We start from the raw sequence: 21,636 nt of genomic DNA, 5'->3' as shown, positions 1-21,636 counted from the left end.
CGTGTATTATAGACTGCTCGGATTTGGTGGAGATGGTGTCTTCCCCAACAGAATGGCATGTGTTCGCGACATACCTTACGGAGATCCAAGCAGACAGGGAAGTGTTTATTTCCTTCTCGTTAGTTAAAGTCTCTCGTTGCTCTAATGTTCAAGCGGATAAGTTGGCACGCCGAGCGCGTGTTGAACCGCTACTTTGTCTCTATGTAAACAATGTTCCCAACTCTTGGCTCAATTGAGTCTATTTATAAAAGCTGTTGACAAAAAAAAAAGACATGTAATATCATCATAACAACGTATTGAGTACTGTTTGGTAACAATATATACTAAAACGTACAAAAGTTATAAAAAAATATCTTAGTATACGCACACATAAAAATTAAAACTACATGGATTAACGAACATATTATTACCAAACACTCCTAATATCAACTATTTAATCATTAATTTTTTAATCATGATACTTATCAACACAATTACAAAAAATTGGAACATTACGAAAGTGTTTTCGTTAAACAAAAGAAAAAAATGATTCACACAAATGTACCATATTCTTCGATATATACATACAAACTTTACAATTAGACCGTAGGTATATGTAAATTATGACGTTTAAAATTCTACATTAACAGAAATGCATATAAAATACTCAGACCTGTAGTGATGTATCACGGGGTAAATTTTGTTTTGGAAAATACAACTATATTATAATTTGGTATTATAACACTATAACATTTATATTAATCACTAAAGAAACTCAATCAATTTATTATACAAAATCACGAATATTATATATAAATTTTGAAAGAAAATTTATATTATCACTATAACATTTATATTAATCACTAAAGAAACCCAATCATTTTATTACACAAAATCACAAATATTACATATAAATTTTGAAAGAAAAATTATATTATAATACTATAACATTTATATTAATCATTAAAGAAACTCAATCATTTTATTACACAAAATCACGAATATTACACATAAATGTTCAAAGAAAATGGACTCGTGGTGCACCACGGGGTAAAATATGTTTTCGTTTAACAAAAAAGAAACTAGGAAATTCCTCTTCCACTCTAACGCAAGTACGCATCTAGCATATTCTTCGATATATGTAAACCACACAGGATATATTGTTCATGTTGCCAATCAAAAGACTATGCTAAATAAACTTTGTATATAACCGTACGTGTATATAAACTATAACGATTAAGGTTTTACATAATAGATACGCATAAAATACTAGCCCATGGTGTACCACGGGGTAAAATCTAGTCATATATTATAGATTTGTAATCATAGTTTGAAATTAAGTAACTTCCAAATTATATCCATATTTATTATATGAACTACAGCTATATATAAAAATGTTCTTAATTTTAAACAGCTAATTTTATTTAATAAATTTCCAAATAATATTTGAAAAATTTTATATACATTAAACAAACAAAAAATTCACTACCCCACTATATATAATATATCTCTAGCTATATTATTCTACAAAACGAAACAAATATATGAATTTTATATTACCCACTAAAAATAAGCACATTTTAAGTTGTATACTATATAAAATATAAGAAGGAAATATTATTGTTTTTGGGTTACGACACAATAAATTAATTATATAATAATTTATAAACGAAATAAAAATATTATCAAAAATAAAATAAAAAATTAAAATCATTTTAAAAAATTAAAATTATTCCCGCGGTTTAAACGTAGCTTCCTTTAGTTTTATTGTGTTAGACCCAACAAAGGTCATGTAGTCGCCTATAATCAAAACAAATTATTCATGATTTTAGAATAAACCATCGAGAAGGGGATCTACAATACAAACATTACAAGTTTACAAAAGAGTATACAGTAAAACTTATCTTGGCATATATATCATATGATTATCGGTTATTGTCTTCTGTTCTTGAAGAACCTGTATTAAAACCACAGAAAAAATATATTTGAGGTTGTCTCGCATATCAAATATACACTTAGACTTTTAAACTGGTGAAGATTTTAAATTTGCAGGACAATCGATAGGAGTAATTTAAGCATTGATTTTTTAGTTGTTATCACCTGAAATCATAATTAACGCAAGCTGAATCCAAACCCAACTATAATCGGACCCAGCTAAGTGTTACAGGAAATTAAAATCGAACCTCTATATCGACCACGAAACAAAGTGAATTTCATATGATAAAAGTACCTAATCTATCTATGAATAAAAATCAAAATTAAAAATAAAACTACACCTTCTCTCAAGCATGAAGATACGTTGGATGTGACGGTCGTATAGACCATACTGCAGCGGCGGACATTAAAACGAAATACCGAAATTGAACAGTCGGCCTGCAAGTCTTCCTCAATCTATAATACCCAGAATCAGATTTGGGAACCATTGTGTAATTGGCCAAGAAATTTCATTGAACGTTTTTTGGGTATAATAAGCAATGATAGAGCATCGAATTTGAAAGGGCAATCGGAGGTTCACAAAAGATTGCAGTTGAAGCTACATCAATGGCGGAGGAGATTGTGTCGATTACTCTGTCTATTTGGTCGGTGGAGTAGCCTTTCCTATCCTAGAGTTGTTGAAAAACTTATGTCTTAGCCAGTCTTTCTAAATGGGCTTCGTGAATATTATTGCTTAAAAGTATCCAACAAACTTTAGAACTCAATGTATTAAGTTTATATCAACTTTAGCAAGAAGTGACTGATACTTAGGCCACTCTAGTGGCTTTTCAATGGCTAGAATCGCCGCATTACAGTCCGACCAAACTTCGCAACTTAAAACACCTAAGTCCTTAAGACTCTGTAATCCCCAAACGATACATTGTAGCTCAGCTACAATGCGGTTAACTGTCGGGAGAAAGGCATCACGACCATGGAATAAAGCATCCCCGTTAGAATTGCGAAGTACCCAAGCTCCGCAACCAAAAGCTGAAGCCGTTCTCCAAGAAGAATGGAGATTACATTTTAACACATTCTCAGCTGGTCGACTCCATCTCCTTGCCCGCAAAGGAGAAAAACTGATGCATCGTCTTGTTTTAACATCCTGCAAGCTCTGTTGACAAATCCACTCCTCCATCTCCGACAGAGCACCTGCTAATAGAATATCGAAATGTGGTGCTTTGCCATTAAAAATGGCTGCATTTCTTCCTTTCTAGATCTCCCAAAGGATCCAGGGAATGGCATTCCGAGTTTGAGGAGCCAAATCTGCTCGGTAAACAAGATTCAACATGTAATCAATGTTCTCCTCGGTGGAAGCCATAAAACCGTGACTTGGTAGAAGGAGACCGGATGTACTCCAAACTTGTGAAGCTAAGGAGCACCGAAATAACACATGGGAGATTGTTTCTTCCTCAAGATGACATAACGAACATAGAGGATTAACATTTAAGCCATGTCGTCGCATACAAGAGGCCACAGCAATAGCTCCCGAAAGCACTCTCCAAAGAAACATATGAATTTTCGGTATAGTCTTCACCTTCCAGACCTTCTCCTTTACTTCATTCACCCTCTTTAAATGTTCAGAGATCACTGCAGAGTTATCTACTTCGTTGTTAGGCAGCCAATAACCACTTTTAACTGAGTATCGACCGTCATTAGTATATGCCCACACCATCTTGTCTGACAAGTTAACCTCTGGGGGAAATAATCTTATTCTAGCCACATCACATGGTGGGAAATATTCATTCAAAAGCTCAACATTCCAATCCCCTTGTGGTCTTATAAAGGTGGAGACGAGTAGATTCAGCTCATATAATCGATTCTTATTCAATGGGCGTCTTGGTTGCTCATCAAAACCCCATTTATCTAGCCAAACCCTTGTAGAACAGCCATTACCAATCGTCTTCATCAGTCCTTTTTCAAGAAGTTCACGACCAAACATGATACTGCGCCAAGATGGTCGAGAACCTACAACAGCTTCCATCAAACCTGTTCGAGGGAAATAACTTGACTTATGCACTCTAGCTAAAAGCGAGTCAGTTGAGTCTAACATCCGCCAAGCTTGCTTAGCGAGTAGGGCTTGATTAAAGTGACCAATGTCCCGGAATCCCAGCCCTCCTTGTGACTTTAGCTTACAAACTTTGTCCCAAGCTACCCAGTGCATCTTCTGTTTATCTTCTGTTGCATTCCAGCAAAAACTAGCCATAGCACTTGTGAGCTTTTTACATTGATGCTTAGTGAGTTTAAAACAAGACAAAGCATACACCGGCATTGATGGCGACATACTTTAATAGAACTGCCTTCCCTCCCAAAGAAAGCGTCTTATCATGCCAGCCTTTCAATCTTGAGTATAACCGGTCATTAAGAAAAGCTAACAACTCTCTCTTTGACCCGCTAAAACATTCAGGTAACCCAAGATACTTCCCAGCACCTCCAACTTGTTCTATCCCAGTAAACGAACTTATTATCCGTCTCATGTAAGGATCCATCTTTTTCCAAAAGAGATAGATGATTTCTGAAAATTTATCACTTGGCCTGAGGCTTTGCCGTATACGTCTAGACAATGCAAAAATTCACCGCATTCCTTTAGATTTGCATGACATAAGAAGAGACTATCATCGGCAAAGAGGAGGTGTTGAATAGACGGGCAGTCCGGTGTGAGACGCATACCCGTGAGCCTTCCTTCTTGCTCCGCTCTATTCATCACATGTACTAAAGCTTCCGCACAAAGAATGAATAGAAAAGGCGATAGTGGATCTCCTTGACGTATTCCACGTTCTGGTTTAATGAAGCCATAATCTATTCCATTGAGCAAGACCGATAACGACACAGACCGCACACAAACCATTATCCATTGCACCCATTTTATGTCAAAACCTAGGCGGATTAAAAGTTCTTCAAGAAAACTCCATTCCATCCGATCATACGCTTTAGACATATCCGTTTTGACGGCTATGAACTCTTCATCACAATCAGCATTTAAGTTTAGAGCATGAACTATTTCATGAGCCAGCAAAATGTTATCTGAAATAAGCCTTCCGGACACAAAAGCACCTTGTGTAGCAGCTACAATCCTCGGGAGAAACCTCTTCAGCCGTTGGCAAAGAATCTTCAAAACAATCTTGTATATCACCGAGCACAAACTAATTGGCCTTAAGTCCGTCATTCTTGTTGGGTTTTGTTTCTTTGGGATCAAGCAAATCTAAGTATAATTCCATTCCACAGGAAATGTACCAGATTGAAAAAATTGTTTAACCTCCTTAATCACTTGAGGTCCAACAATGTCCCAATAAGATTGATAAAAATGACTAGACATGCCATCTGCTCCAGGAGTGCGGTCACCTTTGATGCTAAAAGCGGCATTCTTGATTTCACAATCTGTCACCGGCCGTATTAGATTTCTGTTCATATCATCAGTAATAAAATATATAAATTAGTTTTCAAAAAAGAATATTTTCAAAATAGAAAAAAAAAAAATTTCAGGAAATTTAACAATTACTCAGTAGTAATCCTAAAGGAACAAAGATAGTAATTATGAAATAAAATTATTAATAAAAATTAGAAAAATTAGGTCTAACATCATGAATATTATGTAATATTAAAAAAAATTTATTTGGCGTTAATGTGACATGTGTCAATTGTATCGATAAGATATTGGCATGAATAAATTAAAGATGTATTCAAATATTTTAAAATTAAATTTATAAACCTATCATAAAAAAATATTCTACATAAGTAATATATAAGGTTATATATCTGTTTATAATATATATAAGGTTATAAGGTTATATAATACAATTACACAATTTATACAAGGTTATATATCTGTTTCAATTTATAAAAGAGAATTAAGATTTAGATGGTACAATTAAACGAGATTATGAGTTTAACAAAATAAATGTGTTTATTATTTTTTTTTTATAAAAATTTTATAATGATTTAATTTTAATTTTATATTTAAGTATTGTTTAATTTTAATTTATATTTAAAGGTAACTAGGTTAAGTTAGTTTCTGTGTTTATGGTTTGTATTTTGAATATCTTCTTTGTTTGGGATTTCATGGTCCAATGAATACTAAAAATGGACTACGAACACAAATACTTCGGTCAATTGGCCACAAACTCTCCGGCAGTGCTATAGCACGGATTCATTATTATTGCATACATACAAATATAAAGTTTGTGAATCAAGTTTACTTACCTTCAAAGTCAGTCATTCTCCGAAAACTAAGAACACACATTATAGGTCTATCCACATGGTCTGACTCGAAAATAAGATATGTCCACTCTTTCTGAAATTTTCTAGCAGATTTACCTACGACCACACATTGGATTATTTCTTCCTCTTAAATTTTGAAAATATTAGGGAACACTTAAACAGAAATCAATCGTTGTATAAATATGATGAATAAAATTTAAAATCAAATTGAGTATATGTTTCATCTGTCAATGTAAATGTGATAACACTAAGCATTTGCATAACCATATTCCCCATCAACGAAATTAATTTCTTGCATTTCAGAAGACACAATACCACTTGCATCTGTATTGAGATAGTAACACATTATTACATAATTAAAGTAAAACTCAATTATAGTGGAATACATTATTAGTATATAAAGAATTCAATGAACATATAAACTATAAAAAATACATATCAGCACAGTATTAGCGGTCCTCTTCATGTGAAGTGTCAATTTTTGATGCACAAGTGAAATTGAAAAACTCACTATATATTCTCGGCGGCACAACATGCATAGTTGTCCCGGGCACCACTGTTATTGTGAGATGATTGTGTGAGTTTTTAATAGGTAATCGATTTTCAAGTACCTGGAAGTTAGTCAATTGGTACCATGTACCCTCTAGAAGGTGATTATGGAAAGGAGATGCATATTTTATGTAGGGTTGAAAGAACCCATCCCGTTTTTTTTTTAAATCATGCAAACCAGATTAACCCGGTAAACTCAGACCAGCTAATCTTATTAAAACCAAACGATCAACATTAACAGCGGAAGACTTAACCAAAAATCCGATCAAAACAATCCCATTAAATCATCAAGGTCAGCCAAACTTTATTCCAAAACATGATCATCCTAACACGCTTCTAAATTTCATTCTAACACCCTAACAAATCCAACAATAATCTAAAACACCAATAAGCGCCTAGATCATCCTCCTCTCCTCGCCATGATTCCACGGATCACACTTTAGCTTTACCTGCATCACAGAAAGAGATGCATAAGTATTTCATAAATACTTAGTGAGGCAATCATCCCACTACTGGCTATACACACAAGCATATTCAATCATCATTCAAGGAAAGAACCAAGCAGTCAATAACAGACACACAAGAAAATCGCTTCTGACTAATCGGTGTTGATCAACACTCGCTGTTAACTCTCGCGGTCGACACCGGGCTCGACACTCCATTCGCGAATCGTAGCTATCCTTGCGGGACAAAACATTGGTGTCGAGCGACACCCACCATTGGTATCGATCGACACCCCGCTCTGCAGTCGCTCCAACTAACGCTTCTCACTAGATCTCCTCTCCAAATCACCACCATGATATGAGCGAGTCTCCAAAGGGTTCCACAAGCATCAATCATCATATAAACAGCCAAACAAGCAAAGAAAATCAATCAAAAAATCATTAAACACCCAAAACAATGGTCAAACATGCTTGAATAAGACTTGGTCATGCACTCACCTCTTAAACAAGAAAGAACAGCAACGAACATGGGCTTGCAAGGGTGAAAACAATCTCCACATACACCAAATACCACAGCTCAACCTTTCTCTAGCCTTGAACCACCAAGAACAAGCTTTGATCTCTCCAAAAACCCACTCAAAGACACTAAAAAGGATCAAACTCACTCTCTCTTCTCTCTCCAACTCACAAAGCGATAAACTGCAGCTAAAAGAGAGAAACGGCGCTTCAAAGTTTATAAAATCGACCAAGGTTTTCCCCTAAACCCATCCTCAATTGAACAACTTAAACCGTCGAACCAAGAATTACTAGTGTCGATCGACACCCAACATTGGTGTCGATCGACACCACCCAAAATTCCAGACACGGGCTTTACAATTCTCCCCCTCTAATTAGGATTCGTCCTTGAATCCTTCAAAACCGTCCGTCAGCACACAACTGGCCTCCCGAGGCTCCTATCTAATCAATATACTCACATTCCAGACCCTATTTGCTCATACACACCCACCTCCCCCGTCTATAGGTCGCAACCCATGAATCATACCGGCTCGTCCTCAGGCCTCTGCCTTAGACTACGGTATCCAGGAAGTCTCTTCACTTCCCCCGCTATCAGGTAGCAACCTTCAAGTCATACTGGCTCACTATTAAGCCTCCAGCCTTCTAGCTACGGTATCCGGGAAGTCTCATGCTCGCTCCAGCGTACACTCGAATCGTCATCTGAGGCCATCACATCATATCCGAGCAAATAAGTCTAAACGCTCCCGAGCATATCTCTAGATCAGATATACCTCCCGTGGTCTTCTTATAGCATCGCAATGCTATACTAACCACCACCCGAGACTTTCCAAAAATAGAACCGTCAAACCCGACACTTTCTATTTTTAGAAACTCGCACATATCTCTTTTACACATGACACAACAAGTCAAAACCAAGAAATACTAATCTTATTAATCTCAAATGTCAAAATCATTACACCAAAATAAAAAATACAAAAGAGATATAACCAAAACAACTCAAAAATAAGACAAGCCAACGGTCTACACCTCGACCTGCTTGTCAAACCACTTTCGGAACCTTGCCTTCATCCTGGCCACTGGCTTCCAAGTCTCCTCCAAGACTCCATCACAGTCCCACTGGACTCTCATCAAAGGAATCTTCTTACGTCAAAGTTCCTTTACCCGCCTCTCGAGAACCCTCACTGGCCTCGCCTCTAAGGTCATGCTAGGCTGAAGATCTGCCGGGATCGTAGCCAACACCTCATTATCCTTGTGAAGACACTTCCTCAGCATCGACACGTGGAACACCTTATGAAATGCATGCATCACCTCAGGTAACTCCAACCGATAAGCCACCGGTTCAACCCGCTCCAAAATCCTGAAAGGACCAATAAATCTCGGACTCAGCTTAGTCTCGGTAAGGGACATGTTAGGACCACGCAACATCGCCATCTTTAGATACACCATATCTCCAACCTCAATATCACAGGAAAACAACACAAATTCTAAAACAACAGAAGGAAATATATTGAGTCTTAGAATTAAACCTGTGATCGGTCGTCTAGTGCTTGGCTCTCCCGTCTCCACGGTCGAGTAACCCCACGATTCCTCGATCTGTGCCTCCGGCGGTGCTCCCAACTGAGCCAAAGACTTCCCTCCCAGTTGCAATTCTGGCTGCATCCACTGCTGCATCCACTGCTGCACCACTGGCTGCATCACCGGCTGCTACCGCCATCTCCTGCAACTTAGGACACCTCGTCTTGATGTGCCCAGTCTCCCTGCAGTGGTAACAAACACATGTATCCACCCACGGCTCGCCCTTCTTCGGGCAGCTCGCCACCCTATGATCTGTGCTCCCACACCTGAAGCACCTCCGATCACCCTGACTTGCCTTGGAAGTGTCATCCCACCTCCTCTTCTGTCCCTGAGCAGGTTTGTCACCTCTGCTCGGAACTGACTGCGGCTGGGTCTTCTTCGGCTGCACCGATGAACTAGGAATCACCCCGTGACTCCTCAACTCGTCCTTGATCCTCGCCGCCACCTCAACCAGCTCCACACACGATGCATAGGTTGCACCTTGCACCGCACCCTCATGTCGTGGTTGAGACCCTTCATGAACCGACGAACCTGCATCTGCTCAGGGTCTCCTGCACGACCCGAATACACCAAGATTAGGCTAAACTCCAAGTTGTACTCCCGCACTGACCGCTCTCCCTGAATCAACGCCAAGAAATGCGACTCCATTCGGTCTAGTGCCTCCGCCGGGAAATACTTAGCATTAAACTCTGCCAAGAAATCCCTCCAAACATTTACTCTCTGCTCCCTCTTGGCCAGCACAAATGTGCATCACCTGCCAAGTAGTGGGCCGCCAGGTTCACCCGATACGCCTCTGGGCACCTCGTCGACTGGAAATACCGCTCTAATCACACTTGACACTCATCCGCTACAGCCGGATCGGAACCTCCGGCGAACAAAGACATCCTGAACCACTGCAGCTGCTCCAACATCCGCAAGTAGTACGGCTGCTCGACCACCGCACCTACCCCCTCTGGCTGTACAACCCCGACAATGGGCTGCACACCAGGTCCGACTGGAGCTTGCACCTCAGGCCCAACAGTAGCCTGCACCGGCGTTACCGCACACGGTAACCGCTCAAAGAGCTGGGTCAGCAGATCCGCAAGTCGATCATTCTAACATGGGCTCCACCTGCTGGAATACCCCCAACCGGGTTTCCAACCACACTAGTACCGTTCCCGAACGAACCGGCTCCCACGGCACTCACACTAGCACCACCCAAGTATCCCTCCTGATGCGACTGGGATTCGCTGACAAAATTGGCCGTAGCACTCCGGTCCACACTCGAATCGCTACCCAGGGCAACACTAGCCACTTACTGCGACAACGCCCACGACCATGACCACGACCACGACCGATAGCTCCACATCTAACCATTTGCAATAACAACAGAAAGCTAAGAACACTTAACCAAAACACCAAACCACACAACTTACCATGGAATGTCATTGAAGGCTCGAGAGGATGATCTAGGTCTCCATGCTCACACAATTGATTAAACACACAAATCAATAAGCATGCAATCCACATCACCATTCATCATCAATGCAATTCACACATCACATCACAATTTACCAATTAAATCTCGTCCTAGAACCGTAAATGCTCTGATCCCATATTGAAAACCGTTTTTTTTATAAATCATGCAAACCAGATTAACCCGATAAACTCAAACCAACTGATCTTATTAAAACCAAACGATCAACATTAACAGCGGAAGACTTAACCAAAAATCCGATCAAAACAATCCCATTAAATCATCAAGGTCAACCAAACTTTATTCCAAAACATGATCATCCTAACATGCTTCTAAATTCCATTCTAACACCCTAACAAATCCAACAATAATCTAAAACACCAATAAGCGCCCAGATCATCATCCTCTCCTCGCCATGATTCCACGGATCACACTTTAACTTTACCTACATCACATAAAGAGATGCATAAGTATTTCATAAATACTTAGTGAGGCAATCATCCCACTACTGGCTATACACACAAGCATACTCAATCATCATTCGAGGAAAGAACCAAACAGTCAATAATAGACACACAAGAAAATCGCTTCTGACTAATCGGTGTAGATCGACACCCACCACTAGTGTCGATTGACACTCGCTGTCGATTCTCGCGGTCGACACTGGGCTCGACACTCCATTCGCGAATCGTAGCTATCCTCGCGGGACAAAACATTGGTGTCGATCGACACCGCTGCTCTGCAGTCGCTCCAACTAACGCTTCTCGCTAGATCTCCTCTCCAAATCACCACTATGATATGAGCGAGTCTCCAAAGGGTTCCACAGGCATCAATCATCATATTAGCAGCCAAACAAGCAAAGAAAATCAATCAAATAATCATCAAACATCCAAAACAATTGTCAAACATGATTAGATAAGCCTTGGTCATGTACTCACCTCTTAAACAAGAAAGAACAACAACGAACAGGGGCTTGCAAGGGGAAAAACAATCTCCACAGACACCAAATACCACAGATCAACCTTTCTCTAGCCTTGAACCACCAAAAACAAGCTTTGATCTCTCCAAAAACCCGCTCAAAGGAACCAAAAAGGATCAAACTACTCTCTCTTCTCTCTCTAACTCACAAAGCGACAAAGTGCAGTTAAAAGAGAGAAACGGCGCTTCAAAGTGTATTGAATCGACCTAGGTTTTCCCCCAAACCGAGCCTCAATTGAACCGACGATTTAAAAACATAAACCATCGAACCAAAAATTACTAGTGTCGATTGACACCCAATCTTGGTGTCGATCGACACCACCCGAAATTTCAAACACGGGCGTTACAAGGGTATTGTAGCATCAATCCTACAACCCTGAAATAAACTTGATAGATACAGATATAATTAAGAAGGATGAATATACTTATCTACTTCTCTAATTTAGATGTAAGTATAATAAAATAATCTGACCTTCTCATCAACCAAAATCATCTTCTTCCTCTTTCCATTGGAATCACGTTTAGGCTTCCATATTGATAGAACTTTAACAAACACACTCCAATTAGTTCCATTGGTAGTGAGATCAGAGAAGTAGTTTGTGGTTGCCATGACTTGTTCATTGCAGATTGTGTTGTGAAGATGCGGAACTCTATTTTGAGATTTATGTAGAGACCCTTTATATCTTTGATAATATTAGGTCTAGTGTCGTGTAATTTAATTTCTAGAATAAATAATTAGAGAAAGATGTCTTTTTAGATATTATATAAGTTAACTTTACATTCTATGGAAATTCTCAGCAGACAAAAACATTTGTCGCCCCTTTTCATTTGCAAAATCTGGAATGAGTTAGATGCATAGTACTATTGTTTTGTTCAAAAATTGAGTCAAAGAAACACACTTGTTAATTGTGTGGTCAGATCATTTTCATTTTCCAATGTATGCAGTATTAATACTTTTGACTGAAAATTATTTCATTACATCTTTGGCATAAAAGTATTTCATTTGGATGGACAACAAAACAACACACATAACCTACTTGTTGAACCTATATAGTTGTGTTTTTTTCTTGCCATATAACACATATATAAAACCAAGATAATAAAAGTAAGAAAAGAGGCCATACTTTTAAAACAAATATAAAATGGAGTACGAATGTTTTAAAATTCCAAAACTTTTACAATAATATGAAGAACCAAAAATACTGTTTTACCTTGAGAGATCTTAAGGATGCATTAAAGGTTCTGAAATACTTCTTTGAAGACAACATTCCTTGTTTTTGTTTTCGGTTTTCCTTTTGCATATGTTATCAGAATTTTCAAGCTAGATTTTGAACTTAACCGAGACATTGCAAGATATAGTTGGCCATGTGAAAAAACCGTCCGTGGTAAATATATCACGACTTTAGAAAGTGATTGTCCTTGGCTCTTGTTGATGGTCATTGCAAAGGCAACAGATATTGGAAATTGTCTCCGCCTCATTTTGAAAGGCAATCTTAAATCTAATGGTGTTAGAACCATTCTTGGCAACATAACTAATTTCCCAACTCTAGTATCAGTTAGGATTCGTGCTTGAAAAACATGATCTGCCATTTGTAGAATCTAAAGTCTTGTACCATTCATCAAACCTCTATGGGCATCAATGTTGTGCAACAACATTACTAGGCAACCTATTTTCAAACGAAGAGCATGGTTTGGTACACCAGAAATCCTGACCGAATTTAAATAGTCTTGAATATATGTAGGATTGTCTTTGTTTTGTTTATCGGAAGGATCGAGACTGTCAGAACTTAAGTACATCCTCTCTTCACCTATTAAACGATATACATATATATATATATATATATATATAATTAAGTAATTGTCAAACTTCAACATATATTAAAAGATATAAGGTAAATATACTACTAACAATCTATTCTTGATAACATGTGGTCGTTAATTGAGTTGACTTCATCATTCGTAGGACATAATATTACTCGACTTTGGAAATATGAAGGATCTTTCTCGGTGGCGAATGAATTCTCGTATATATACTTCTCTAACGATTGATTCAATAGGGTTGTCTACTTCTGTGATAAGCAACTCTTCCGAGATATCAATATCAGCAACTCCATCATTTCGCCTGTTTAGTCTGCCTTCTCCTACATCAAGTATCCATATAGAGAATTTTTCAATTTCATGGGCCTCAGTAGAACTAATATTTTGAAACAGCCTCATATTCTTTGTCAACTTCAAAACTTTACAATGCTCCCAAAGGTAAGATGCATTCAATGATGAGTGTACTATCTGTTCTCTACCAGCACCATCTATGACAAGAAGTATCCGTCGGAAATAACCACCGAAAAGAATAACTTTGCCTCCAAACGGTTTATCTTCTGGACTTTGGAGTATATCTTTCGGACTTCTATCCAACGTTTCAAAACAGTATTTACTCATCATTGGAGCTTCATCCCAAATGATCAACTTCGCTAATTGGATTAATTCACCAAGATTAGACGACCTTGACATGGTGCACATTGAAGTTTCATGGACATGTATAGGAATACCAAACCTAGAATGAGTTGTTCTTTCACCTTCTAACAGAAGTGATGCAACACCGCTATATGCTACATTTAACACAATGTCTCTTTTTGAACTTATTGCTGCCGATAAGACTTTCTAGAGGAATGTTTTGCTAGTTCCTCCAAAACCGTATAAGAAACACACACCACCTCTATCGTGTACAACAGTGTCTATTATCTCATCATATATCTTCTTCTGCTCTTCTGTTAGCATTTTTATCCAGTTATCATGTTTTTCCTTTCGACCATCATGATTGCTGAATCTTCTTTCATCTGCTATTAATTGGTTCAACACTGGTAGATCATCTGTAGGTAGCTGTGGTAAAGACTTAAAAGCTTTTAGAGAAGTCCCATTCCTTTTCAAATGCTTGTTTATTACTTGCAAACAGTATATTTTTGTTTCCTCATTGTGAGAATAAGTTCTGTGAAATTGACAGAGTACGAAAATAAGATATAAGTGACAAATTTCTAATAATCAAATTGAATGGATTACTAACTAATCTGGTCCCTTTAATTCTGCTCGTTTCCTACTTAAAATATCTTCAGATAACAACTCCCATATAGCTTCCCATAGAATATGGGGCGTACTCAATACGGCTGCAAGTAACATAAAAACAAACATTTTCCGAACAAACTTTGGAGAACACATGAAATTTGCTTCTTTGAGGCCTTCAATAAATTCATTTTCATCATCCCACAACCCACGAGCATAGCAAGCTTCCCTGTATGTTTTGTATACGACTCCATCTACAGTTTTAATATGGTCAAAACTTCTAGGACCTCTAACACAGTTAAGTAGAATCCTCAAATGATAAGCATGATCTATAACTGGAGGCACATAATTGATTCTCCCAATCGCAAACGCTTTGGTCTTCCTTCGGTGAAACATTTTGTTTTTTGAATCCCAAATGAGCTTTCTTGGTATTTATTCGTATTATAGTTGTTGAGCTTCGGGATTATGCTGATTCAGTTCAAATAAAGCAAGAAATGGAGACTCGTCAAGAGTGTCGCGATCAAGGATATCGTGAGCAGATTCATTATCTCGGAAATAGATAGGTTGCTTCCCTTCTTCGTGGAAAGTTAGTGGCACAACTGCAGTTTGTCTATAATGGATGTTATATTTATAAATCCTCCACATACCTTCACATGCAGATACATATCTGAAATAGGTTGAATAGATAATACTCAATATTTCTGCTGTCAGGTTTATTTTAAAGTAATCTATTCAAGTGCAATACATATAATGAATAATCATGATTTCAGATGCAGATAAAAATATACATGTAGTCAAAGAAATCTTGTATTTCGTTCCTTTGAGCAGGAGTTGTTTCATTTGGAGATTTATTCCGAGTATCTTTAACACCTTTTTGAGAACAGGAGATACAACATTTATTCTATCAGGACCTTTGTGGACATAGTTAAATAAGTATTTGACAGACCCAGTTTGGTTGCACCACTTGACGTTAATATGAACATGATATTCCAACGATAATAGACGATTGTAAAGGACCACGTATCTGTTATCACATTTGAAACCATTCTTCTCGATAAAACGCCCATCGTTTCTTCTTCTATAAACCGGGTAACTTTCTCTGTCAATGTTTGTTGTATTGACAAACTGCTTAGGGAAAAGTTTTGTACATGAACAAATTTTGGAGAGAAGGGATTTACACTTCCACATGAACCATGAATCATACACTCTGATACTACATTGTAGAGTTCTGGATCTGATTCCTTATCTGGGATTTCAGCACAAATAATCTTATCAATTTCATCAGCTGTTGGAAACTTACATTTTGGATCCATCCAGACAATAATATGAACATGTGGAAGGCCCCTTTTTTTAAACTCAACTGTATACATTGCTGAAATAAAGACAATTTACCTATTAACATAAGTAATGTCATCCAGACATTGTTTTAACAAATATAAAATAGTTAACTGATTAAGAAGCTAAAATAGTTACCTGATATTGTTTTCGCGAATTTCATCCTTTGAGTAATGTCATCCATCAGATTTTCAAGTTTGATCTTGAAAATCTTGCAAATAACGTCAGGTCTATCTTCAGGCTTTAACTTCCTTCCTTTTACAAATCTTGTGATTTCTAACAATTTTAGATTACATGTGAATGTTATAAAAAGATCCGAAAAACCAAATTTCATATAGGTCGCCATTGCATCAAGGTAGCCTTGGCGCATATAACGCTGACCACCGATAAACAACGTGGAAAGTATAACAGAGTTTTCCTGATTGCTTAGATCATCATCTCCAGCATCAGATTCTTTCCTCAAATATGCTTTATTTGTTCTTCGTAGTTTTTTTTTGGTTTTTTTCAAATACCTAAGCCTGTTTGTTTCGATCATTTTATATGCATCGACCACAAACTGTTGTAGTAACCGTCTTCATCTCAGAATATCATGATTCTCATCTTTCCTTTCTTGAAGCATGTATGCGAACCATTGGCGCATACTCATATCCTTTTGCTTTCTTGCTTATGAACCCTTTTTAGGTTTTTTTAAAGACCAATTCTCAAGTCATCTTCTCCTCTTGGAAAAAGCAAGGGATACTGCAAAGCTATATATGCTACATGACATTCATGTATCCTTTTCAACTTCCCATTCCTTTTTTGTAGAACAATATCTTGCTTATCCATTGTTGTATCAAAATCCCCAGGGTATCAAGGTAGCTACTTCAGTGGCAGTAGGGATGTTGTATAATGTACCATCTGTCTTTCAATTGGAAACAATCCGCATATGAAAATTGGACACCTCTTTTTCCATATCAAAACGGTCTCTTTCCATTCTAAAAGCTTGTACATGAGGGTTGCATTTGTCAAGCAAGCTGATTATGCGTTTTACGAGATCTGGGCAGAATTTCTTCTTCACATGGTGAGTGTTCTCTCCATTACTTGAATTGCTGCATTTTCAAATATTAAGTAGGTTTAATTTAGTTTTTTGAAAATAGTCAGTCAAATAATTTAACATAGTGAGGATTTAATTAGATTACCTCATAACATTCAATCTATTCTCCATTTCATTTTGAGTGTCCACTATGTAAAACTGTTGGAATTTTGGTTTAGCACCAGGTTTTTAGGCTTCAAAGATCCCATTAGATGATAATTCTCTCCTTGTAAAACAAACATTGAAGGACATCGGCCGTTATTCACTGAACGGTCAACCTTTCCACCTAACGATGTGAAAGAGAACAACATGTTGTGACCTCTGCTGTTTTCTTGAAAATAACGTGACTCTTGGTCATCTTTTTGTAAAGAGATCCCATATCTCTTCTGGTAACTCCTTTTGCGGCGGTAATACGACTTGCCTTTGCATACAACATGCAATAAAAATAAGATTCTTTGATCGGTATCTCCTGTCAATCCTCTCACCATACAAAAACATTGCGCCACAATGAGAACAACTATAGATTGGATCACCATCATCTTGATACCCTGTAAATATAAATTATGGGTCAAGTTACACAATTTTTGCAATCATAATCATTCGTTATTATAAATATACGATGTATAACAGGATTCAAATAATTTATTAAAAATACCTGGCCACAAATCAGTTATGTTCTTGATAGATGGACTTGACACTTTACAAAATCTCTTAGGATTTTCTCCGAAATTAGAACAATGATTGCGACGTTTGTTTGAATCATTATAAAATGAAACTTGCAAGGTAGATAATGTGTTCGTTTACTCATCACCAGAGTTTTCTTCATCAGAATATAATATGATTTCTTCTTCACTACTACAATAAAACATTTGATCATCATATTCTTCCGATTTATCTGCAAATAACAATTCGTTTACTCATCACCAAAGTTTTCTTCATTAGAATATAATATGATTTCTTCTTCACTACTACAATAAAACACTTTATCATCATATTCTTCCGATTTATCTGCAAATAACAATTATGTGTCTTTGTGTTTAAGAACAACAAATAAAGATGTCAGATATAATTTCACTAGTACTATGAGGACAATAATATAAGTGTAAATAACATAATATCACTAATATTTACATACCTGTCGAAACATCCATCATTAATGTATTTGCGCTCGGTGGACATAATGGAACCTCCTTATCGATATGTATAGTACTATTTTTAAGATTAGTAATATCTGAAAGTGCACCATTGTATGATGATATTTGGTTGATCTAAGAAAAAATTTGAACAAAATAAAAATATAATGATACGTAAGAAAATTAATTAAAGGCTAATATTAAATGTAGCTGGGCTGATGTGGATTTTACTGGCTAATTTTTTTATGTGTTAGTCTCGGAGAGGTTTCATGGCGAAATGATTTACAATTGACTGATATTTCCTGTGAGTCGTTGTACCAGATTCTGTAAATGATCACAAAAACTTTGTAAGAGTTATATATGATTTCAAAAAGGAAACAGTAAGAATGTCACTGTGTGATAATGGTTCGGAATTCGATATGCTCAATGTCAGAAAATAAATTCACCATTGGTTAAGATAGATAGGTTTTCCTTCTCTTTCATATACTGGTGGTCAATAGGTAATGTAGAAGTTGGTGTTCGATGATCAATACCTAATTGACATAGAAATACGTAAATGAGTTTGAGAAAATGATTATAAATTCAAATTTCTTTAAAACTTAATGAAATACCTTTGTATTTAACACTTGTATTGGAAGGAGGAGATATAACTGAATGTTGACGATTTGTAATATCATTAAGAACTCTTCGGAATACTGACTTAACACTGATCACGGAATTGGGTGAGCTTGAACAAAACAGCCTAGGCAACTTATTTTCTTTCCCACATCCTTTTCTTTGAATAGTTTTGGTTTCATTATCCTTTCTTTGAAGGTGGTTCTTGAGTAAGGTAGGACTCGGTGTCCTATAACCAATACCTATTGACAACCAAAGAAGGGTTATTAGGTTAGCAAAATATAACAACATAATTCAATCGTTAAACAATGGTAAACACATTTGTTACCTGAATTAGAAATAGAAGAGCTAACTAAAGATTGATGATTAGTAATATCATTTAGAAATCTTAGATAATTAGATTTGACATTGCCTCCGGAATTGGTTATGTTTGAGCATAGCGGGCTAGGAATTATATTTTCATTTCCACATAAATTTGTAGACAGCTTCCTGTTTTTGGGCTGTTTAGAAATATTAATTGAAGTATTTTCATCGGCTTCTTTTCTCTTCTTCATAGTGAGAACTTCATAGGGTTTAATATTAAGGAATAAGAAAATATTTTCGCTTGGGGTAATCACAATTTATTTATATGTAGGATATGGAGGATACCTTTAAATTTGGTATCTAATAATAACGACTAAGATTTGATTAAAGATTATTTCCCGTCCTTCATCTAATTAATTAAACGCAAATATTTAGCAGCAAAAATTACAGTAGCTAACAAATTGGAAAAACATTGATTAGGGGAAAACGAATCCATTAGAGCACGAGTATATAGGGCCATGTTTGTGTTGCGTTTATAAGGCCATATATAATGAAATATTTAATAAAGCCCAAACAATTGTATGGTTAGTTTATAATTTAAACGGTGAGGATTAGAAGCTTCCACTTTCAAACGAACGGCTGAGATTAAAACATATAATTTTTGGCAAAAAAAAATCAAACGGTTAAGATTAGAAGATCCTCGCATTTATCCGTTTCCAGAGTGTTTGACAACAGGTTTACGATTTTTATACTATAATTTTCATTAGAAAAAATAAATAAATGTTACTGTTTGGCGACACGTTTATCGCTTTTCTTTTAATAGTAATGATATGTCATAATACAATCTCATTGACTTTAGCTCTCGATTAACTATATTTCTTACGCCAAATAAAGGTAAATTTGTGAATGTTAGTTGTGATAATGGCAAGTCGTGTCTTTTTAAAATATAAATTTTCTTATTTTGTGTGATACTGGAAATCATAAAAAAACATTCCCTAAATCATACACATCTTAAGTTCTTATAAATACTTTCTATTAGATAAACGATATGCATAAAGCGTTGTTAGAGCAAGAAGCTGCATACAAGACGCTGACACGAGAGCACAAACAGATCAACGGTTTGTTTGGAAAAGCAATAATCAAGAAGCTAAAAGATGATTACAACTAAGCCTGAGAGATGTTGGAAGAGTACAATACTGAGGAGAAAGAAAAGATAATGCAAGAGACTGATAAAGATGTTGCGTCGAGGGAATCCACGATTGTAATTCTGGAAGAAACTGTAGAGACTTTACGTAATGAAGTAGAGATGAAAAGAGAGGAGATAGAGAGCTTGATGGATAAATAACCAAACAAGTGTTATAGAGAAAGAAGGAGAGTTTAAGAGAAGATAAGCTAAGCATTTAGAGGAACAAGCAGCGACGGACCTATGTATAAATTAGGGGGGTCAATTGACCCGGGTAATATCTTAAAATATTTTTTTTTTGCATGTAAAATATGAAAGTTCCAGCAGGAAAGTTGGTTTTCTATAGTATATTGACACCCCTAAACCCAAGTTCAATACTCCTATTTAGTGCCTTTTTTTTTGTTTTTCTAATATTTATCTGCTAAAAAAATTTATTCACCCGGGTAAATTTTTCACTTGGGTCCGCCACTGGGAACAAGTATTGCTTAAGGAGAAGATTACAATGACAAATGAAACATATTTAGGTATGATCAAAGAGATCAGAGAGAGTGAATTCAAAAATACTAAATAGATTATAATTCCTGTATGAAATACTTAATGAGAAGCACAAAAGCTATGTGGAGAGGGTGGCTAATGTGACAAAGATGCTTTTGGCAGCGAAGAAGTATGTGGTAAAGTGATATATCATGGTTTTTACGGGTTTTTGGTCATGATATAAGTCATATTTATAGAGCTTTTCTAGTGTTTTCGAGTCTTTTTGAGTCATTTCAGAATTAGGAACTACTTGGCATGGATTGGAGCTTTTTGGAGCATTTGGGAGCATTTGGAGAAGATGTGTCGAAGGAATGTACCGGGAAAGCATATTTGGTGTGAGTGTCGAGCGTCACAACTTCCGGTGTCGATCGACACCAATATCTGACGGCAATTGAATTTCTCGCTTAATTGAAGTTCAGAAGATTTGCAATTAAGCCCAGTTCGTGGTTAAGACATATATATTGAGTTTTTAGGGTTTTGTTAAGACGGAAGCTTTATTTTTTGGAGAGAGAGAGATTTGTAGAGAGTCAGGAGAGAAGAATCAAAACCTCCTTCAGAGAAGATTCAGAACTCCTTTACTTCTTCTATTACTTTCTTTTATGATATCTATTTTATTCATGATGTTTGTTTCATTCACCATGTCTGAGTAGATCTCTTGTTAGGTTTAGGGTTTTCAAAGGAATTCATGAATTGTTAGGTTGTTAGATTGTTAGGATTTAATC

The 21,636-nt window shown here is 36.6% G+C and overlaps 1 protein-coding gene and 1 pseudogene across 1 annotated transcript; both read right to left on the bottom strand.

Moving 5' to 3' along the window:
* Positions 1–3,163: 3,163 nt before the first annotated feature.
* LOC111829408 lies at positions 3,164–9,107 on the bottom strand. Its single transcript, XM_023778500.1, has 4 exons — positions 8,838–9,107; positions 4,505–5,059; positions 4,217–4,439; positions 3,164–4,128 (listed from the first exon to the last, which is right to left on the bottom strand). The coding sequence occupies exons 1-4, from the start codon at positions 9,105–9,107 to the stop codon at positions 3,164–3,166; spliced, it is 2,013 nt and encodes a 670-aa protein (XP_023634268.1).
* Positions 9,108–12,918: 3,811 nt separating this feature from the next.
* LOC17878057 lies at positions 12,919–18,297 on the bottom strand (annotated as a pseudogene).
* Between the last annotated feature and the right edge of the window lie 3,339 nt (positions 18,298–21,636).

The sequence above is a fragment of the Capsella rubella genome, unplaced genomic scaffold, assembly GCF_000375325.1.
Source record: "Capsella rubella cultivar Monte Gargano unplaced genomic scaffold, Caprub1_0 scaffold_7, whole genome shotgun sequence".
In the NCBI taxonomy this organism is placed as follows: Eukaryota; Viridiplantae; Streptophyta; class Magnoliopsida; order Brassicales; family Brassicaceae; genus Capsella; species Capsella rubella.
The sequence above is the reverse complement of the archived record's forward strand: the minus strand, read 5'-3'. Positions and strand labels throughout refer to the sequence as shown.

Bases quoted from the DNA above. Each gene is read 5' to 3' on its own strand.
- LOC111829408 (XM_023778500.1), bottom strand. From the start codon at position 9,107: ATGGCGATGTTGCGTGGTCCTAACATGTCCCTTACCGAGACTAAGCTG. The intron at 4,440-4,504 runs GTATACGGCAAA...TTTTGGAAAAAG, and splicing joins AATTTTTGCATTGTCTAGAC to ATGGATCCTTACATGAGACG. The intron at 4,129-4,216 runs GTGTATGCTTTG...GGAATGCAACAG, and splicing joins GTATGTCGCCATCAATGCCG to AAGATAAACAGAAGATGCAC.